At 36.5% G+C, this 24,236-nt stretch overlaps 1 protein-coding gene across 1 annotated transcript; it reads right to left on the bottom strand.

Annotated features, from left to right (window-relative positions):
- Positions 1-1,127: 1,127 nt before the first annotated feature.
- On the bottom strand, positions 1,128-23,141 carry Exex (motor neuron and pancreas homeobox extra-extra). The gene is made up of 3 exons (XM_072911513.1): positions 21,329-23,141; positions 6,735-6,898; positions 1,128-2,713 (listed from the first exon to the last, which is right to left on the bottom strand). The coding sequence occupies exons 1-3, from the start codon at positions 22,557-22,559 to the stop codon at positions 2,471-2,473; spliced, it is 1,638 nt and encodes a 545-aa protein (XP_072767614.1). The 5' UTR covers positions 22,560-23,141; the 3' UTR covers positions 1,128-2,470.
- Between the last annotated feature and the right edge of the window lie 1,095 nt (positions 23,142-24,236).

Raw genomic sequence — 24,236 nt, 5'->3', positions numbered from 1 at the left:
CAAAAAGGGGTAACTTTATACGTATGTATATTCTTTCCGTTCCGAGTTTGCGTTATGTCAATTCGTGCGTTTATGACACTCTTCATATTCGTATCTCTTGTTGATTGAAATTTCCAATTTATCGATATATGTATAGTATACTCGGCGTCTTCGATTTTCGCGTGATTTCATTCTCGAGCTCGGGCGGAAAAAGGAAATGGCAACGCGGGGAAGCGGTGACATCGATCCGCGTTCATCAAATACGACTTTGCCTCCTTCTTGCGCCTCGGTCGCTGACGTTTCCCGAACGAGCGACTCTCCGCTCCGTCGGATCCCGCGGAATGTCGCGGAATTCCTAACTGGGGATTAGCATGTCATAAATACTGATGACGCGATGTGAAGCGGCGAGGCGCGGCTCCTTCGAATGCCTTTCGAAACACGACGTTCGGTTCTCCATCGAGCACCAACCAACCAACCAAGCGGGCCGTCCGTCGGGGGGATGAAGCCTCTCATTTACAAGCCATATACCAATCAGCGGCCATCATGCAAATAACATGAGGAGACCCGGCTCCCTCGCACACGCGGTTCAATACAAGCGGATCCGGGCATTTATTGTTCCAAGTGCAAAGAATAAAGTTTGATGTAATGTTTTGGAAATTACAATTCCGGATTTTTTGACATTTGATTTTGTTACAGTGATTAAAGTCATTAAGAAAGAAATAAATTTATTTCATAAAACGAAATGAACTACTTTGAAATATATAATTTTGACTCGAATTAATTGTGTGCTGAATGAAATAATAAATGGTTTTAGTTTAAGAAATGTCAACATATATATGTATAAACATTTTTCAGATAATTGTCATATTTCTATCCGTTGAAAAATAAAATGTATCTGATTTAGAAATTCTGCAAAATTGCAATTGTTAGAAAAAAAAAACTATTACCTTTCTCTAATCCGACGCAAAAGCATAATTTCAAATATGACATATGTGTAATTTCACCAATTATTATTTTCAGATTAAACGTATATCTCATTAGAGAAAGATAAATAGTACATGCAAACACAATAATATCTATTTATAAACGGTTATCGAGAGGACATTGTCTGAGAGGGAAAGGAAGGACGCAGCAAGAGTTTACTCGATTTCATAATTTATTTAGGAACTTCTCGCGATAATCATACCGTGTATCTGCATCGCATTCGCTAACTTAGAATCTATGCGGATAATATTTACACTCACATTGTATGCTATAAATACATGCTTTTCGCTCGTGCACTCATACATGACAATACTCGAATAACACTTATAACCCTGGACAAGGGTAAAGATCCTACACCATCCTGTCTCCTCTTTACATCGTTTATATTAACAACGTCGCGGTTTCAGCGTTTATCTGCCGTCTCTCTATCTTACAAGCCGAGCGACACAGAATAAATAGCCCCTAGAATGTCTATGTACACATGACGGATTTAGATTAAATGGCATCCGTCTCGAGGCCGTGTCTTTCATAGATTCCGAAGCAGAATTTCGTTGCCACACGTGTACCGTTTAATCGCACGGTTACAACATATGAATGTTTTAGTCGTTACTTGCTCAAAATGTAATTACCTAATCCTCATTTTCTGGCAGAAGATTAATCCGATTATACCACCAATATCTGGTTGTTTTGAGCTTCTCGAGAATCAGCTGACGCTCGTGTGTCTAATAACCATGATTAACAAGCGAGGTATTGTTAATGATCCTGTGTGTGTGAATACTATTCTCATTCGCAATTATTTACATTAGAATTTTGGTGCAAGAAATTATAAAGATGAGACATACATACATGAGAGAAATTAACTGTTTTTTGGTAAAAAATTATGATCGATGTAAGTACATATATAATATATATAATAAACAAAAATCAAAATTTATCGAAGTTATTTCGATAACATCGATGCACACAATAATAATTCTTATGTTTATTCGTGACAACTGATGCATTTTACTAACAAATTTACAAAATTACTAAAAAATTAAAAAATTGAAATGCTTATTTGGTTTTTATAAGTCATGGTGATGTTTGCTGTTAATGAATTAATTATTAAAATTATTATATCGCGATCGATGATGAAACGGATTATTCTTACTTTTTATGAAAAGTATCTATATAGGAACAATTGTGCGATTGAATTAATAAGCAGAAATTAATTCTAATCTTTAGATTCGAATTTTTAGAAACTTCGAAATAATCACTTTTCTGAACAACTTAATTTTTCAAGAAGTACAGTCACCTTGATGAGTCACATCTTTCTAATCGTCGAAAGACCAATATATTTTCTTTCTAATATTTATTTTTTTATTAAATTCACCAAAATTATAATTAACCGAGAGAAATATTTTAATTTACCTATCATAAAATATTATTACACAGAATTGTAGCGAAAAAAAATGTCTGCTGTTTATTTTGAAAAAGGTTGGTCTTTCAAAGATTAAACGTTGGTTCTTTAAACCACGTAAGGCCGATACAAAGGTTCTTGAAGGTCCGTGCCGGTTCTCTGGCTTTCCTGGAGCGTTCCTCTAGATTCCTCCGGTGTTCCAGGTGCGTTCACGCTAACGTCACTTCCGGTATCTCGCTCAGCGCTTCTCGCGCTTCCGGTCTCTTCGACTTTACCGCTCGTGCGAGCCTCTTGTTGCGCTTTTTTACTGCGCTTCCATTTCATTCGGCGATTTTGAAACCAGATTTTTACCTGTAATAAAAAAAGTATTCCGTGTAATTATTAATCGATTCGGGAAGAAACTTATCGAGATTATTTATTACGCATCTATCAAAACGTTCGCAGCGCAGAGATTAAAGTAATTGTGATAAGTGATTTCGGAGAACTAATAACTATAGCGAGCGTGGTATCTACTCTGATAAAATATTTTGGCACTGAATATCATTTATCTCGCATTCAATTTTAGATAATTATAAAATAACCTTCACGTAAAAAGAAAGATTATTTAAACGGATTTGTGTATATTATAGTATCTCTACTTGAATTTATTCGATATAAAATATAATAAAATAAATATAGTTAAGAATAATATCGTCAATGGCTGTAGAGAGCGAGACAAAAATAAAAACGTATCATATGGTAACGAATTAAAAAATATAATTTCGATAATTAGTGTATTTTAAACAATAATTATTCAAAGATAGGCATCTTAAAAGTTAAAGCTGATTAATAAACTACAATTAATAAAGGAGAAAACGAACGTTTCGGCTCTTGTTTTGAGCCGTCTTCAGCGCAATGTTAGTATATAGTGTTAAGATGATAAATATAGTTAATACTATTTATTAAAACGTAAAATAAGGAAAATAATAAACTATCAAATTTATCTATACTGATATTATACTGATAATTAATTATACTTGAGAGATAAAAAAGTGACTCATATATATTATCTTAAAGTAATTTTTCAATGCCAAACTATCTGTCTAACTATCACGAAGTAATATTTTCTTTTTACTTACGCAAGCAATTATCGATAATTCTATATGTAAATACGGAAAAAAAACATTTATTTTCCAAGTACTTTGGACTTTCTACGCAAACACAATTCCTATTATCCGATATTAAATGATAAAAATTTATTCATAGACGTGTTATTCATAGACATAAATTGAAAGATTTCTTAGTTTAATTTCAAGTCAATATCAGTTTGAAAAGTGCTAATTATCTGACGATTTATCGCGGACATAAGTGTCTCAATCTCGACGCGTTCAATCGACGCCCGATTTAATTTAGCGAATGCGTACTCTATAAGCGCGGGTAACGTTATGTGAACCACCCCGCGAGACGCCGTAAATCAGATAGACAGATACAGGGACTCGATTTTTCCTCCCCAATCGTAAGAAAACGATGTAAATCTTTCGGACAACATATCATGCGCCCGGGCCAATCCCCTCCAGGCACACCGACCGTATTATATCTTTACCCTCCGCATAGGAGCGCAGCTTTCTCGTACGAATACGAATAAGAGAATTCGTGAAGGTTTCACTAAAATCTCGCGATGCGAGGGATCTTCCGTGTGACAAGATTAATTCTGAAATTTTTAATTGTTATAACAAAATATATGATAATATGCCATATTCTTTTCGAAAATATATCATTATGAATTATGAACATTTTGAAAGTATACAACGTACAGAATTTGTTTATAAAAAAAATACAGAATTTATTTAATTTTTTTATTTCACATGAAATAAAAAAATTAAATAAATTAGAGGCTCTAAATATATTACTAAGTAATATAATTATATAAACAATTATTAATCAATTATTCTGTCTATATTTTATTAGTGACCCAAATAAAAAGAAGAAATGAAATAATTATTAACATAATGTAATCTAATGTGCAAAGGTTAAAAACGTTTGTGATAAATATATTTATCTTTCTTAAACTCTAAAATTTTATTGAAAAATACAGCGGGTGTGTCATCGTTTTTCGATCAGCTGGATAATTTGATAGGCGGAACTCTACGACACAGGGTCTTACGTAAATCATTCGCGTCGCGTTAACAAATAATTCGAAGCGCGAGGTAAACAAGCGTAGGGGTCGAATACAGAGGGAGGGGGTGGGGGGAGGGAGAAACGAGAAGGCGCGAGTGAATCGGTCGAAAAAAATGGATCGAAGGTGGGAAAAAAAAAGCGATGGTGCGCGAAAATAAATATTTGTTGCGATAAATCGACGAGCGATGAAGAGCGAGCGAGCGAGAGGAAGAGAGAGAGAGAGCGAGAGGAGAAATAGCTCGCGCTGTAAATTATCTCACGAATCGAAATTAATCGACACTTTGTACACGGGAAACCGAACGACGAATGAATCATGGAACACCGAAAGAGTTCCATCTAGATATCATCTCGATCGCAATCGCGCTAATTATAGCAAAGATATTTTTGTCGCTAACGATCATTGTTGCGTGTTATTACGATGATTACGATTGCGATTTCGTGATACTTTAATCGCAAATATATTATACCAGATCTTAATTAATCCAGTGAGCAGGAAGTCGCAAGTTAAATCGCTTTGGTAAGAGTCCAAAGGCAAACGATTGTCTAGAGGAAACGTTAAAGAATGCATAAATTACGCATTTAATCTTTCAAAGAGATAGTGAATTTTTGCGTTATATAATAATGACATTATTATTTAACGTAGAAATAATATTAAAATAATAATAAATAATAATAATAGTAATAATAAAATTCGATATAATATTAATAATTAAAATTGTTTACCTTGATAACAACAGAGATTGAAATATATAGATAAATTAGAGAAAAGAGAAAGAAAAAGAAAGAGAAAAAGAGAGAGATTGGAGAGTATGTAACCTTTCGGCTTTTTCAAATAAACCCATTCTTCGTCGTGTTTCCAAGCTCGCATTTGGACGGTAGATCGCTGGTAATCGCGTTTCTGCAAGCGCGGAACTCAGACGTGAAACGGGCAACAGGACCGAAAGGGAGAAGGAAGAGGACGGAGGAGAAAAGAGGCCGAGATGGAGGCGAGGCAGAATCGGTAAAATATCGAAACAAATCAGCGACTGAGCCCGCCATAACTCAGACTTTCACGTCTGTTTGCCGAGCGATCCGTCAGGGCTCGTAAGCTTCGGAGTTATGTTTAAGTTGTTGAACTATGCGAGAGAGGATTCGCGTGCACACGGCCGGTTCCGGATGGAGGAAGGGCGAACCGGATTATTCGGAGAGGGATTTTCTCTCTTTCGAAGAGGAGGGTTCTTCCTTTTTCCGTCTCGTGTGCTCCGCGCTCGCGTGACCTCGCGAATTTCCATTTTCGCGCTATTTACCGACCGACGTCGCTCAACTCCTCGTCGAGTGACTCTTGACGAGCTAACTTAACTCCAACTCTAACTCGGGAAATAACCGATTGGATTTCTTAACGATTTCTCCGCGAACTATCTTCGTACCCGTATCGATCGGATATGTTATTATGCAAAAATACTCTTTCGTAGTTTTCAGAAAGTAGATAGAGGTTATGGAAAAAAGCATTTTCTAATCTTGTTGACAGTTATAAAAAAAACGTTAAGCGACCACAAAGTTATGACAAAAAAGAAATTACTTTTTTATTCGACTTTTTTTTGCGACAATGGAAACGATATTTTATTATATAAAAATGTTTTATCATGGAATTATATATAGTTTGAAAACATCATTTTTTAATCTTGTTCACAGGTGTTATAAAAAACGTTAAGCGACTTCAAAATTATGACAAAAAAATTATTACAAATTTATTTGAGTTTTCTTTTGACAGTGAAACAGTATTTTATTATATAAACGTATTTTATCGTAGAATTATAGATGATCTATCAATCAGATCGATCGAATATGTTATTATGCAGAAATATTTTTTCTAAATTTTAAGAAAATAATATTACGTAAAAAGGCATAATTTTCTAATCTTATTGACGACTGTTATAAAATGTTAAGTTACTGTAAAATTATGACAAAAAAAATTACTTCAAATTTATTCGCATTTTCTGTCAGCAGTGGAAACGGCATTTTATTATATAAACGTATGTATTTTATCGTGGAATTATGGATGATTCACGAATCGCGTTACGTTGTGTCCCTCTACTTCGTGACTAATAAAAATTGTTAATCGCGCGACGCTTATCGCGCGCGAGAAAAAAGAGATGATTCACGAGCTCATGGCTATCATTGAATTTCGGATATTGAGAGAGGTAATGGGCGATTTAACATCATTATCTCGATTTACCTGCGTTTCCGTGAGCATCAGCGACGTCGCGACCTCGAACCTCTTCGGTCTGCTGAGGTATTTATTCTGTCGGAATTGTTTTTCCAATTCGAGAAGTTGCTGGGATGTGAAGGCCGTTCTTGGCCTTCGGGTTTTGCCCAACAATGCATGTTGTGCTGCGCAACCTATAACAAAAGAAATATTCTATTTGAAAAAAAAATTGCAATTATGACATAGACAATTACGTTACAATTAATTCGACTAACAATAATTGCAATAATATATTTGTAATATTTGCAATAATCCATAAATTGAAATATTAAAATACGTATGGAATAGATTATGCTTTTATCTCGTACAGTATCGCAATCGCAAATAATTTTACAAATGGTTATAATTTTTTAACGAACGTTATGTTGACTCTTGCATAATAAAAATTCGCAGCGAAAAAATATTTTTAATTGATTTGTTCGCGACAAAAGTCACAAATTGAATTGATGATTTTAGTTCGGCAAACAGTTTGGAGAGCGAAAATGATTCATTATCACGAGCCGGACGATCCAATAAAAATCATCGAATGCTAATGCAATTATCGCGAGTGTAAATCCCTATGGATTACCGGGGGATGATTTGGGGTTAGACGATAGGGCGGAAAGCCGCCCCTGCAATTAGCCCTGTGAATGACTCTTGGTCAGGGGAGGATCACCGACTTATAGCACCATGGGCGTAGGACGCTACGGAGTCTGATGAAATTATCACCGACACAAACATGATAGTATTGCAATCAATCCATACACAATAAAGAGACGCGGTTGCACATCGTGTCGTACGATGGATACATGAACTGTTAACAATTTATCACCCAGAGTCTAAATACAATATTATTCCTTATTAACAAGATGTTAAATAGTATATTACACAATTACAATCTATCTTATCACTACAACATTTTTTTTTATTATTAAACTATATTTTATTATAATTAAACTATTTTTAATAGAAAACGAGTTATTTATAGAGTTTAGAAATTAAAATGAGCTTATTAGATTTAAAATAAGCAGACAAGACTACCTTATTCGAGAATGGTTAAAAAATAATATCAGCCTTCAAATTCATGCAAAAGTCTAAAGGTTTATATACGAGAGACGTCGTTATTTTTGTCACGTGTTTTTGTTGTTGCCGAGCGTTATGTCCACGATGGGTTTCCACGATTAACAGCGGGGTGAGCCTTGCGTCAATGGCTTAAGCACCCTCGTAACTTAACTAGCAAGTGCGTGACCGGCTGTCAGTGTTTGTACACATGGCGGCGTTTAGTCGAGCGCATTCGGATTACCGGTCGCGCGCGTGATTCACTAAGCTGCGTACGAGCAGGTACGCACGCTCTCGCTCTCCCTAGAAGAGGAGAGATCCGCGTATTTTGATATAGGGTCGCGCGATTTCACGCCTGATACACAAATAAACGGCAGTTTCTGATATCTCGATGTCGCATTATTAGACTCTTACACAACATGCTCTCGCAAATTTAACACAAGTATTACGAGAAAAGAATAAGAATTAAATACATGTGACAATTAAAAAATATGAGAGAGTATATAAAAATATATTAGAAAAAATTTAAATGGTAGTATAATTAAAGATTTCGATTAATTTAACAAAATTCGAGTGGTTTAGATATTCTTTTATGAAATCTTTTCTATCTTATATAAATTTAAACTCATTTTGTATTCATGAAGTATTATATTGCTGTTCAATGTTTTTATCCTTATGGATTAAAAAAATTCTAATCTCATCGAGAGCGTTTCTGACAGTTGTTCACGCAAGCAAGGATCGCGAGGGACGATGAGAAACTACATTTGATAGTTGTTAGTATTTAGACTGTAGCACATTTATTGGGTTATTTATCGTTGAACCAAGTGGAGTTTGACTCTCTCTCTCTCTCTCTCTCTCTCCCCTCTCCCCCGCTGGGCACATATGGCCTGACCGATGATTTCCCTCCCCGCTGATTTGTGACAATTATTATTTGCACCATTGCGCTCCTTGCTCGTCCTGTCATGATTTATTTTTATATCCCTTTTTCAATTTCATCGTTCGCGGATATCATCTACGCGATGCCTATTAGATACTCGTGACACGCTGCATATATCATACGGTATTATGCATTGTCCAAAAAATTTTAACACACAGCAAAGTATTGTTCTCTATTGTGCTTTGTCCAAGATAATTCAAAAGTACTTTTCAGTTACTTTTTATGACACAAAATTGCATTCACTCTGTCATTGCTAAATTTTAATTTGATTAGTCTATAATAATCTATGATTTTAGTCAATGTTAGTCAAAAAGTTGAGACAACTAACAATAAGTTTAAGATAAAACATCAAATATTTTCTTGACAATCAATTTTAAACAATTATGAAATAATGGATTAATAATAATAATAATATTAAAACAAATTTCATTGAAATATATCTACAATCTAGCATTTTCTGAATTTTGACGATCCAATTTTACGTTCGGAACGATAAAAATTGAAATAAAGAAGTTTTCTACCAATTTGAAAGTTCTTTAAGTGACAATTTTTTAAGTTTTTATAGGCTAAAAATTTCTTTCGGCATTCTCTTGCGAATTTTAAATAGTGCAATTATGACTCAAATTAATTCTAAATAAAATGAAAAATTTATCAAAGATACCTGAACTTGTTAATCCATAACTTTGAAACTTTGCATCTTATATTTAATCACCAAATTTTTTTTAAACATATCATTATTCTCAAATTCTTTGAAAGAGAACCTAACCAGAACTTTATTAATTACATCGAAATTCTAAATACGAATCGTTCACTTTGCAGAGATTGCAAAATTTGAATTTGATTAGGAGAAAAGCAAATGACGCCTGTCGAGTTTAGACATTTGTAAGAGTCGCTATTCATTATCCTTTAAAATTTTAACAACTAACAGATAACCGCCATAAATTATCGCACCCTTCGTCATCAAATTGGCCGGCTCATTGCGATAATTATTCATTGAGCCATCGTCGTATTAATCGGCGGAGCAGGTTACAGACGTACTGAAGAAAGTTCGCCATGCGCGATCGAGGGGGTTGGCATCTAACATACGGTATGTACCCCTTCGTCGTAGGGGTGCCCCGTTAACTATAGCGCTAACTAACTGCAAATAGTCCCCTCTCCCCCACGTCAATAAATAAACGCAATCCGGTACAATCGGAAAGTCGACAAAAATAATCGAGAAGCAAAATAGTACGAACAACAAGTACCTACACGTTCATGTAGTAAAAAAATTATTATAGTAAAAAAATTTAGAAAAAAATTAAAACAACATATGCATTATACATTAATGAAAATGGTTACTCTTTGCACTCAACTCTTTTTTCCTTTTCACTATTATTATATACTTTTTTGGATTTATATAAAGTTGATGCAATTGCATATGAATCTGAAAAGCTTGTATCGTTCTATAATTAATTTTCACTACAATTAATTTCTGTGCAATTCTTCATGGCTATATTTATGGTCGAATTGGCCTAATTTCATTGACACACGAATGCACCATGTCCCGCCAAAATTGATCATTTTAGCACGCTGCGCGTCCGATCGGGATCGGGAAATGCGCAAACTGTGACAGATGTCGGTAAACACGAGAAGGGCGACTTTATCGAGTGGACAATCACCATTCGCGCTCTTATATCGAGGGGGTGTCGGGCGGAGAGGGACGGTAGAAGGGGCCTTTATTATGATAATTTAATTTATTTGGGGTGCCATCGGCCGCTTCATGCCAGGCCACCCTTAAATAGTGCCGATCATCGCGGCGGTAAACACCACCTATTATCTGTACTTAAAACGGCTACTCTCTCCCGCTCTATCCCCTGTAGTTTATCCCCCGGAAAAATTACACTCTACCGGTCGTATGAATACCCTTGCGCCACAATAAAGGGCGGCGATGCGGTAGGTATCGCAGCGTATTTTGCAGTGCGTCGTTAACGTTGATAATGGAATAAAATGAATCAGCACATCCTTGAGATTTGTACACAATTTCAATTACAATAATAAAAAAATTAATTGTATTTTTATATTAATTAAAAATATTATTTGCTTTATTATTTCTTCAATTTTATATTACTTGATAGTCTTTTTTTAATAACGCACAATAATTTGTATAAATGCAACAATTCAAAGATATCGAGTATAGAGGAATTTTATTCTTTAGCACGATGATTATTATGTAATACTTACAGAATTAATCATCCAAATGTAACTTTTTCTTCCGTCGAGCCGAGATCCGATCTCGTGCGCTATTCTTTTTTTTTTTTAGAGTCGGCGAATCGCACGGTATCTCGGACTAACGAGTAACTACCCTCGTTAACTCTCGAGCGAAAGGTACGCTTAATTAAAACTGATTACTCGATCCGAGTTCCCGCAGGAACTTCACCTTCGTTTTTAGTCCTTTTTATGCGTCGGTCGCACAAACGGTGCGGCCTTTACTCAAATGAATGATCTAAATGCTTCATATCAAGATTGGAAAAGTAACGCGATATATATTCTTTTTCTCTGTAATAAAATATTTTTCTTATATATTATGTCCGGCAATTATTATATATTTTATTTTATAAAAATATTTTCTACTTTGACTTTTTAATCATTAATTTAAGTTTCTGACAGCAAGTTTCTTTCATTGTCATTAAAAACAAAATAAAAAATTAAAGATAAAGTAAAAGATTTGAATAAATTCGTAATAAGAAGAGATTATTTGTTTGTTTCTTTGGTTATTAAACTAGAGATGTTATATTTTAATTCAAAATTCTATTCTTTATCGAAAATAATTAAGGCGATTCGTCTTTTGCTCGAAGGTGCATCGATCTACGCTCACTCCGCTCTCGCATAAAATATATAGCTGTCGTGGACGCGGTTCTACGCTGGTCTACGTAGCAGCCGAAAATGGCCTCCCTCTAATGGGCAGCAATTACCCAATAGCGAATTGCAAATTGGAATTAGCGTCCTAAATCGGCGTGTATACCTCTAACCATGCCGCTGTACCCTCCGTCCGGCTTGCACCGCGCGCGCTCGTCGTCTCGAGGGAGATAGAGAAGGGGAAGACGGGGATGAATAGGACATAGACGAGAGAAAGAGAGACAGAGAGAGAGAGAAAGAGAGAGAGAGCGGGAGAGAGAGAGAAAGAGGGGATGGTGAGCGAGTGAAGGGGTTGGTAACGACTTCGTTGGTGGTGCGTTCTCTCAGCTTTTGCTTCCGTGGCTGTGTTATAACTTGTCTGTCTACGTACGTGCGTGTATGTGTGTATGTGTGTATGAGAGAGCACAGAAGCATGTGTCCGTCTGTGTGTATGTGCGCGGGTGTCGCACGCGCGTGTGTGCGTCGCCGGCAAGCTCCGCCCGCGGTCCCTGGGGCCCCTTCGCCGTGTTCCGCCCCCCGAATTATCTACCCTTCAGATCCGAGCTAAACGAATCTAGGCGAGTCGCTATCCGCCACCCTCTCGCCGTCCGACAGCCACCCCCGACGTGCCGGGGATGGTCGTAGACAGAGATGGAGCCGGACGAGAGCAAGAGAGAGAAAGACGACGACGGATAGATAAGAGAGAGAGAGAGAGGAAAGGGTAGAAAAGTTGGGCAAGTTTTATCAGGCTATTTTCCTTACCCGAAATGGCTGAATTTAATCCCGAACTCGGACTCGCAAGCTCGCCACAAATCACGCCATAAACATCCGCGATGTTACTTCTTATTCTTGCCGCGCACATCCCTACTGACTCGCCCGATTCGCCATCTTCTCGCATCGTCGCCGAATAGATGCAAGTTCTCCATAGAGTTACCCGGATGGGGTGTCGGTGAACGCTGTTTTAACACTTATTATTAGCAAGTTGCAGTGACGCGAAGAACAGGAATTGGTAATTTTTAGAGGCAATAATGTTATATACTTTGTAATTTAACAGTAACTTTGGAAAAAATCTTTCATGAATCTTCAGCTAATATCCGATAATTAATTTTTTATTATGATCTATGGTTCTATAGACGTCATGCAAATACGATATATGTATGTTATGTTAACAGATAATCGTCTATCATCAAAATATGGTTTACCAAGAGAGTGCTTCTTTTCGTTCGGACAAGGTTGAAAAACATTGGTCCGCTGCATCGAAAATTAAACCGGTTGTCCGGTCAAGAGCTCACAAAGAGTCAAAGGTGTTTTGCGACCGAAAGGATCTCGACCGTATGCGTCACGTATCCGGCAGGTAACCGACGCACGTGTACACATACACACACACATATACACGTAGCTACGCGAATAGTATTACCAACAAGACCGTATATAGACACGGGATGGCGCGTTTGAGCGAGCGCGCGGGATGTTACACATCGGGTAACCAAGATCTGTTTGCTTGCGGACGGCCAAACTAGCTGGCAGCTAATTCAGAAACGCCATTACCACCTATACGCTTATAGGCGGACCTGATGCCGCCACCGGTTTCCAGTGTATATATACGTGCGTATATACATTCTGTATACGAGCGTGCGTGCGAGCGAGAGTGCATCGGTTTTCCCCAATTCCCTCTCCCGCCTCCGACTATCCGCGCTCGTCGTTCATGCTCCCTGCCACTCTCTCGCCGAGAGCTTTAATTCCGATCCGGAAACAACATCGACATCAGGTCGTCGTTGGCCCGAGGTCGAACGAGGAGCCACTCGCTAACGACGTTGATTCGCCCGACGCCGACTCGTCGCCTACGTTCAAACTGCTACCATTACGATACCCGATGTTACATGTGAGAAAAAATAATTATCGTCATCAGTTTTTCGTTGTGTAAATCTGTTTTGCTGTTTTCTATCGGGCACATCAATCATTTCTTCTTACTACACATACATAATTATTGTATTACAGATGCAATATATTATATAATTATTTTCATATTATATCTATTTATATATATATCTTTTATGTATGTAGATTGAATATATATGTATATTTATTAGAGAAAAAATTTTTATTCATTATGTAGATGAAATATTCATCAATGAATATTTTTTGCTAACACAATAAGGTGTAAAATCTACATAAAAATATCAAAAATAAAGGTACTGTATAAAATAAACTCTAATAAACTCTCTTATTTACCTATAAAACATATATATATATATATATAAATAATGAGGTTTACAAATTTTTGCATAATTATTTCAGTAATTACATTTTATTTTATATTGTAGACTACTTTCTAAATTTATAATTACATAAAATACGTTTTTTTATATAAAATTATTTTTCTTATGAAATTTTAATATTATTTTGAAAATGCTATCTTATTAATATTAACATTATTTAAAAAAATAATTAAGCAATGATAAACTAATCAACTATCTTAGATTTTGTATACTTTGCACATCCTTTCTTTCTCTTATCTCTCATAAAAATTTTTTTATCGCATAATTTTAAATGAATACCCGATTAAATCTCCCTGGAAGTAGATAACGCGGCGATATCTCGTGCAATCAGTCGCGCAAACCTAGCTATCTGGAACACCATAAGCGCTGCGGTCGAATTAATAGGAATGCAGTAAATCCCGAACAAATAGGATTAATCTCCCGCAATCGGCGCGCCATATGTTAGAATATAAAGTACAAAGGGCGACAGTAACGACACGGTAAGAGCCGACAAAACTTTCTGTTGTTATTTCATGCGATTTAATTAATTTACGCTTTAATATTATATATATTTTTTACTCTTTTCTTGTTACACAAATTATTATACATCTCACATTATTACACATATTTTTATTATATCATTCCTACAATATATTTATAAATAAATGGAAAATATGTAATATATTTACAGTAGTCCACAATATAAAATAAAATGTAATTACTGAAATAATTATACAAAAATTGGTATATCTCATTATTTATATATGTATGTTTTATAAGTAAATAAGAGAGTTTATTAGAGTTTATTTTATACAGTACTTTTATTTTTTATATTTTTATGTAGATTTTACACCTTATTGTTAACAAAAAATATTCATTGATGAATATTTCACATACATGATCAATTACATATATTTTAATTATATCATTCCTATAATATATTTCTAGTACATTTTTTAGTATATTATACATTTTTTTAAATTATTATGTTATATTATTGTTGCATGTGTGTATATGTATAATATTATGTTATACGTGCAGAATATTATAATTGTAAAGGGCAAAGTATGGAAAACGGGTGGTTTTCTCTCGCGGATCTCCGTCGGAAACGCGAAATTGGCCATTTAAACGGACTATAAGTCCGCGGAGTTGCCATGGGAACGGTATGGTGACAGAACGGTGGCAACGGCATGCCGGGACGTGCGACGCTGCGAAGGGGATGAATAGACGGATGAATGACGCACAATTAACTAATTAAATCATCCGCCAACCCCTCGCGCGCGCGCTCTGTCTCCCGAGTATCATCCCCCTTTTGTTGGTAGAGTTTTCGCCGCCATCTCCACGTCATTGTTTCTCTCCGTTCGTATGGACGGTGGACCGGATCGGAAAAAAGAGGAAAGAAAAAGAAGGAAAAAAAAACGAGATTCCGGCCGTATCGTCACGCCGCTACCCTCACGGTTCGTCAAGTCGATTTAAGCCAAATTGCCGATCGAAATGCCCGTGAAGAAACGAATCCTCCTTAATTGCGGTTCCTCGAGGGGAATCTTCCAGTTTTCTTTGGCCAAACGTCGTCGATTTAGTGAAAATTCGACGGCGTACATTCTAGTTCCACGAATATCGAATTAATAATACAGAAATATACTTTATAGATTTAAATACATTCGGCTGGTTGAGAGCGGTTGGATAGATAAATATATAATCAAGATAAAATATAGGTGAAATATATAACAATCAAAATTTTCTACACATTTTACTTTGAGAAAAATATTAATAGATACCACAATTATTTTACGCCATTATTTAATCATTATTTATTACAACGAGACTTTAATGTTTATTACAATTCGTGCTTGATATTTTATATTTGATAAAGGAAAAATAGTACATCTAATAGTTTATCTCGTGTTAAAAGTACGTATTAAAATTAATGGATAATGTTAATTTTTTATATTTTCTACTACTATTTTATTTTATAGAATGTATTAATTTATTTTTTTTTATGGAAACAGAGCACACACACACACACACACAATTTCTTTATTTTATCGATTTTGACAAATAGTTTTCTGCAAATACGTAAAATCTATCGCGATAAGTATAGAAGCGCTTACATAATTAGCATAAAAGAGTTTGTCGAACTATATTGCGTTTATTTTCATAAGATATTTAATTTCACTGTGCGACATCTCATTGCGGCGTCAAAAAGAAATGGCAATGCTGTTTTTTCTTCGACACCCTTCAATGGCAAATACCACCTTTAATTTCGTTTGCACCCTCTGCTCTAAGAGCTTCCGCATTAACTTGAAAAAATATCTTCACAGACCATCGGCCATTAAAAAGGAATTCATAACTCGATTTACATTTATGTAAAAAAGAGATTTTGTAAAAAACGAAACTATGTGTGCTTATATGTATGTACAAATATTATCACTCAATGTTTTTAGATTCACAGAGGAAAAGATAGAAGCGAATTATATAAACTAATGTCACGCGTTTATATTTATTTAACATTTATATTTTAAATTCAATAACTTGTCGTTATTGAAAATTATAAAATGTAACACAGGTAACAACGCGAAATAAGAAGCGCCCAGACGCATAAAATAAAACGTCAACTCGGAAATTTTACATTTTCATAATCGGCAAATCAAACATTCGCCATCATTAAATTATTGTCGTAAAATATGTAAAGTACAATACTGAAAATAAAAATCACCGCGCTACCAGTTTTATCGAACGCGAGATTTATCGCGCCCTCCGCTATTATTTATGTATTTACCGTTGATATCGATACCTGCAATTAATATTATTAAAACGCTTAAGGATTTTCTCAGCGCGCGCTCATATCATGTAAAAAGGCCATAAATTTACGATGAATAATTTATTTCTTCCCGGTATGTGCTCGGCGGGGACAGTAATTATTACAATTGTATTTCAACTCGTACGAACAATTAATCATCGTCGGCGTGTCCATGTGACTGTCACCATCGAAAAATCGATGATCATTTCACGTTAATCCAAAAGCCAACTACTGACTGATGTCGATTGTACGCTGATTGACGTATATATATGTGCCGATTAAAAAAAAATGTAGAACTGAATTGAAGAGAAGAGTTATCTTTAATTTTATTCTGTTTTATTATTTTTTAAGAAAAAATACTACTGCATTATTTAATTTTTAGTTATTTCTTGACAATTATAAAAAAATAATTATAAAAAAAACTTTAATAAAAAATAATAAAATTTTATCAATCCTACGTCATTTTCGTGTTATATTAAATAGTTATTATGTATCATACAAACGAACAGTTTGTATGTGAACATCAACAGAAATAGTGAGCTTCATCTTGTATGGAACGCATAAGATATGTAGATATCTGACAATGCGACTTTTTAGCATTTAATTTTTCTCAAGTCATATTCTTTATATTTTTCGTTCAAATCTTTTCCCTTCTCCTTCCTTCCCCCCCTCTTTTTTTCTCGGCCATATGATTTTTTAATTAACAGCAACAATTATTTTTTTGTAATACCCAATTAAGCTTTCTCGAGATAATTTCTCAGTAATATTCAATTGCAGTAAAATTCTTATTATATAAGAAACGGTATGCAATTCTAAAGTTAAATGATATGTTCTCAAGAAATGCTGAATGTGCATACATACGTATATGCACATTCCTAGTATAATTTTAGTAATATAAATATTATAGTAACGACGATGTTTTGCTGTCACGATGGCCATTTCCATTCGACAGCGGCAATCAATGGCCACAGGAACGCGCTAATTAGAGCGGCCGCGATGCGGGCCATCCGCTCGTAACGCGATATGGATAACTATCTGGCGATCGGGCGCTGACGTGGGGTTAGGTTTGGGACGCGGGGTGGGCGGTGGTGTACCGCTCTCGGGCACGGGGCAACATCGTGCAATACTCGGGCCCCGACACGTGCACACACCCCGTTTATAGCGCGCTAGTTAAATTTCGATATGCCGTTACGCGCGGCTCGGGATAGATGAAACATGATGTTGTCGTTGCGTCGCCGCGCGCGGGCATAACGCGCGACAAATATTCCGCAAATAAAAGCTGGCATTCCTCCCCCTTTCGCTCCGCCAATTGCCGCCCCCTCGAGCCCCGGTCCTCTGCGCTTCCCCCTTTCCCCTCGTTATTTGCAAAACGTCGCGCGACGGTGGTGCGCGCGGCCGCCGGCAATTTTTAACAAGTCGAGCCGTGTATCCCACCGACGATGGCCTCCATGCGAGGGGGGGGGAGGGGTGGAAGGGACAGGGGGACGGGGGATGGAGAGCTTCGATGTATTCGAAGCGCGTTTTATTTCGTGCCACGCGCATGTGCACGTTCTCTCTCTTTTTTTTTTTCGTTTTTCCTTTTTTTGCGCTTGTTTTACGCCACCGCTCGATTTTTTTCGTCTTTTTTGGTCGACGCTGGATTGCTCGGCAACTACCAATCAGGATCATCTGACAGGAAATACCCCGCGCACCCGCCACTTGTGTCCGCGGCATCCCTGCCGCCCTTCCGCCGCTCATTTTTGCTTCCCTTCGTCTCTTCCCCCTTCCCTCCTCCTCCTCCTCCTCCCCCCTCCCCCGCCGTTCTGCTGCTGCCGCCGCCACCGCCGCCATCGCCATACGTTCACTGACCAATTTGTTCGATAAAAGCCCCTCGACTGATTGGCCTGACAACGCGGCCACGGCTCTTTTTTCCGAGCGTGAAATTTACCGTGGTAACCAAGTCCCTTGTTGCACTTCCACCCCTCCCTACCCCCGTCATTTCTGTGAATCCTTTGCTTTTCAAGTTCCTCTGTCGTCACTTAGTACCCTTTTCTTTCCTCTCGTCTTCGTCTTTTCCTTCTTTGTATTTTTCAGACAGTTCTGTGATTCGTGGCAAGGTTTGGCGAATTAGTTGGCAGCGATGCAGTTCTTCTTCCTCGTGAGTAAGGATTTTATGGGCAAAAGGCAAAGAGATGCATTTTTAAATTTCTTCCCATTTGTTCCGAAAACATCACGAAAAATTAATTAAAAATTTCTAAAATTATCTTATCAGATAAAATGTAATTCGAAAGAATTAAAATAAAGAAATTTTTTTATTTAAAATAATTGGAAGACTCTTGTGTTTTGTATGTGTTTTTTGTTTTGTTTAAATGTTACAAAATTATCTTTTTAATAAAAAAAAGTAACAATTTTGAACATCTTATTCAGATTAAATATAGGTAAGCGAGATTAAATACAAATAAATGCGTAATTTTAATCTCATTTTATGAAATCCTTATATTTTACGTTATATGTATACATATTTCTTTTAGAAATTGGAGAAGGCATATTCAAAGTCACGAACATGCGAATATCACCGTGTTATCGAGATCGTAAAATTTGAGTAGTCGGCCAATATGGTCTAGTGGAGCGGTACATTAGACACGTAAACATGTACTATCTGCTCATCGTAACGGCAATCTGTCTTTCGACGTTGCCTCTCACTTTCGAGTTAATAGCTGGTAATAGCCGTCGAGAGCTAACATAACACGACCTCCCACGCATGAGTTACCGTCGATCGACGATATCATCCGACGCGATCCACTCACCCACGCAAGGGGTTTCGATTTTGCGCAATACGCATTTCCCTTCGATAAAATTTGAATACATCTTTTTTTTTTTTTACGAACATTTGATTGCGAAGTCATTAATCAATGTCATTTGATATTTTGTTACTAATCGAATCGCGAATTAAATTTTGCAAATTAAATTTTCAAATAAATCCTACTGGATATATGTATTTTCTGAAAAAAAAGAATTAATCCGTTATCTGTTTACGTTTGCGAGGCTTAATTTACGGACATTGTTTAATTCCTCGATGGATTAAGAAACTTGATAATTAAAAGTCGCTTTAATTCTGATTAAGAGATTCATGACTTCAAAATCGATTATAAATATTTTTTTCAATTGGATTTTCTCGCGCGTCTTTTCTTACGCTATCTCACTGTTTATTACCGATCCGCGATTAATGATAAAATCGCAATCGACGTATTTTTTTTTCTGGGATTGGCATCGCGTCACTGTCAACTTAGGAAAGAGCGATTTATGATCATTATTATCAACTGTATTGATCTTTATCGATCGCGTTTTCTCACAAATTATCAAATCATTAATTTATCAGGCATTCAAAAAGGATTAATGCTTTTAACGTGAAGGTCGCGCTTCTTACAAAGGCATCCTCTTGCAGAGTACTTGCGATATCATTCTCGATTAATTTTGATAAAAATCGCGGCCCGCAAATCAGAATTGAAAATTTTCAATTTTAAAAATTAAATACACATCTCTCGCGTTTTCTTTGTAATTAATATCTAATATATGTATATATCATTTGTCACATCTGAAATAGAAGCGATAAAAATTTTTAGATAACTAATTATATTTTTTTTTGTATTGATATATTATTTAAAAGAATTTACACAGAAATATTATACATATATAAAATTAATTTTTTTTATTTTATTATATTCTTTTACAAAGAAAAATTGAAAATTTGCGTCATGATGTATCTTGTAATAAGCATTAAATTATTAAAAATTTATGACATTATAAATTTTATTATAATTTTTTTAATACATTATAAATTTTATTATTACTGATTTATATGTCGTTATTTTCCGATTTTATATATATACTATTTCATTCAAAGGCTCATATAAATGATATCTTATCATAAAATAGCAGAATTAAACTTATTTTGTTTTGTATAGTGATGATAATTATTGTGATCTTACCACAGATATCGCACGATTAATTGCTTGTAACGTTCTTTGGCGCGGTGGTCGTAATGATATTATTCATTTAATTACAAGCTTTAGTATTTCATTTTTGGTTGATAAGCCCAGGTCGATCAAATGATTTAGAAATGATGTAATCCATATTCCAGCATGTCGTGTTTGGTAAGATTTATGATCTATATTCAATAATTTAATTTAATTCAATAATTTATTTAAATATATGTACATCTTTTAAGATATTTATCATTACTTTATTAAAAAATATTATTATCTTATTAAAAAATCCAGTCAGACGTAAACGTGAGATTACAAAATTAATTTATATTATTAGAATCAAATTAAATTTTCCTAATAATAATATCAATAATAACTTAATTTTTTAAATTAATAACTTTATTATAATAATATTCTAATATTATAATAATATCTTCATACTCTTATTAAGCATGTACGTTTCAAATATTTTCTTTCTTTTCAAATATGATGAGATTTTTAAAACCAATAATCACGAAATATCAAACAACGCGTAATAACAAAACTTTTTTTACTTCCACCAAATGCATCCCTTTCCTTCATATCACAGCTATCAAGAGCTGCAAATGGCTGCATCTATATCAGATGCGATACTAAGATTAATATACCAAACAGTCGTTAATTAATCAAATTAATCATGTGAATCCACTCACCGGCTAAATCCGCGGGCAATCTGGGATACAACATGCCTGTGGTCCGGGCGAACCACTCGAGCTGAAGTGGATGAATATGATGCTGCTGAGGATGAGGCCCTCCGGATTGGGGATGGCCGACTGGCTGACCCTCCTTGTGTATCGAGTGGAAAGCGCTGCCGCCGGCCGGATGATAGTACAATCCTCCCGGATGGATAAGTGGTCCCGCGGGATGCAATAGAAGGCCCGGACTCTGCCTGACCATCGCCGCGTTCACGCCGTAAGGCCCAGACGTGAGACTCTGGTGGCCCAGGATGCCGTTACTGGACGGATCCTCCGAGCCGGGGGATATAGGAGGACTAGAAGCGGCACTGCGACTCGCGTTGCTTCCGGGACTGGCGCTTCCGGTCCGCGTCGGATCCACGTCGACAGACGTGTCGTCCTCGACGTTCTCCAGCCGGTCGTTCCGGTAGTTGCTGGTTTCGGGCCTGAATTGACCCCTTTGAAGAGATACGCCGGATTCGCCGGTATGAAGACCGAGAACGGTCTCACGACTGGCGGAATGTCTCTCTCGGGCCTCCAGACTGGGCGACTCGGACTCATGATGCTGAACGAAGGGATTCAAAGGATTTCCCAAGGTTGTTCTTTGGTCTGCAGAACATCTTATAGCGTTAGGAGATTCCCGTTCCTGAATGCCGCTAAGATTCAAACTATCGGATTGGACTCCGTGGCTTCTGGAGAATACTTTCTGTCGATCGATCGATGATTGCTCTATTTCATTCTGCTTCGTGGCACGACCGAGAAGCGCGTCAATGCAGAAGGATGTTTTGCCGATGGAGCTGCTGTGCTGATTGGGCGAGCTAAGAATGTAATTTTGCGGCGAGGACGTTCTTCCGGGGGAGGTTTCCGATTCGCGGCAACGATTTGTCGCTATTTCATCGCTAAAACATTTTCTAGAAGAGTTCTCCGAGTCCTGAAAAAAACCAGGACTCACGTGGTCCTTGGAGAAACGTTTGTTTCCAGCGTCGTCGTGATATCTGATTACTCTCTCTTCCGTCACGTCCGGTGATCTAGCACCTACGAAACGCACTTCCTCGAGCGATCTCACGCGGCTGTTCAGCGGCGATCTGGCATCCTCCGATCTAGGCGAGGATCCGGAATCCTGGAGTCTCTGTTGAAGATTATAGAGATGTCGTGGATGCTGATGCAAATCTTCTGAGACCATCTGCGCGTTGTAATGCATAGCTGCCATATCCTGCGATTACTATAGATCTCTAACACATACTTCCAAGTAAGATTATGTCTTTTTAATATCAACACTAATCGGAACTAGATGTACCTTGGCGTCCACTTGTAATCGATATAATAATTTTTCTATCAACACTCATTCGAACGAGTCGTAGATCAAACTGTTTAAAAGATATAGCGATTGAGCGATGAAGACATATCAGAATGATTCTTAAAACAAACACTGACGCAAACTAACTCTAGTTACGATAAAGTCTTCATTTAATCATTACTTAAACCAATCAATTATTGATGATGTTTATTACAGATGAAGTATTTGCGTGTATTTCAATGACGCTTTGCACAGTTTTAAAATATCACATGAATGTCATCGGAACAATCGGTAATCGATTCATAGATCGCACTCGGTGATCGATAACCGTCTCTCGATCGATCTCACGATTATATCACGATCTCTACACGAGGCCGACGACACGAGCAGGCGGCTCGGCGTCGCGTCGCAAAGTGACGTTGCGGATGACCGCGTGTCCACCGAAAAAGCTTCCCCACTAGACGGAATCGTTGCAGCTGGTTCTGACTACGCCCATCGCGGATCGGGCGTGTCCGAGAGCTACACCCACCAGATCCTTCGGCGAGAACGGGACAGAGCGAGGCACTTCCGTCGGATGCGACGGGGATGGTGATGCCACCCTAGACGGTGAATTTCCCCCTCGACCAATCAGAAGTCGTTTGAGGCACCGACGCGAGACAGAGACGCACAGATGCTCGCCACGTGACCGTGGAAGTCGGAAGAAGAGGCAAATAGGCGTGAAGATGTGGTGAGGGTGCGAGCGGATGGACGATTCCGCGGCGTCTTCTTGGGGATTCTTGGTACGTCGCGCGGTAGATACCGGAGACGGTATTGTAATCGATATTATCGCATCATTAATTTAACTGTGACTCAAGTCCGATGATTACCCACTGAGTCTGACTCGTGAAATTGTTCGGCTGGAAGATGGTGGTGAAATTGGACCAAATTGTCAACCAGACATTTCGTTTTTTCTCTGAATAGAATCTTTTTGTATCACTTAATCTATATTATTATAATAACTTGTAATACGGTGCTGTATATATAATTCGTTGTCATTGAATTTGTATTTTTGCGATTTTTATAGTGTTAAAAAAAAAATAAAATAAAACTGAGATCTTCGATTACGGGGGAGGAAATTATTCGTAAATTTTATTAGAAACTGATATATTTTTTTTTATACCATACAATTAAACTTTCTTCTTCATTCTCGATATATATTGCAGAAAATCCTTCGAATTAGTAGAGTAAAATTCAATGATTGTTAATCCATCCAATTTCTTATCTCACTTTTGCATTTCTTGCAAGTTTTCTCATTTTATAAATAAATATATTTCTAATTATATGATAGACTTCTTTTTGTCATTTCTTTGAAATTTTAGTTCTTGACTATCTCGTATATGAAGTAAAAAAGAAATATTTAAAATGTTTGGAATATCAGATATATGTACATATTTTTACACAATATCTTAAAATAAATATATATGTCTAATAATAAGAAATTTTTTGTATATTTGTTATATATTATATATTTTATATTTTTATATAAATGCATATCTGAGTACAAACATTTTAAATATTCATTTTTTATTTTAATACTGAGCAATTATATAT

The sequence above is a fragment of the Anoplolepis gracilipes genome, chromosome 2 (genome assembly GCF_047496725.1).
Source record: "Anoplolepis gracilipes chromosome 2, ASM4749672v1, whole genome shotgun sequence".
Lineage (NCBI taxonomy): Eukaryota > Metazoa > Arthropoda > Insecta > Hymenoptera > Formicidae > Anoplolepis > Anoplolepis gracilipes.
Note: the sequence above shows the minus strand (reverse complement) of the source record. Positions and strands in the feature narration are given on the sequence as shown.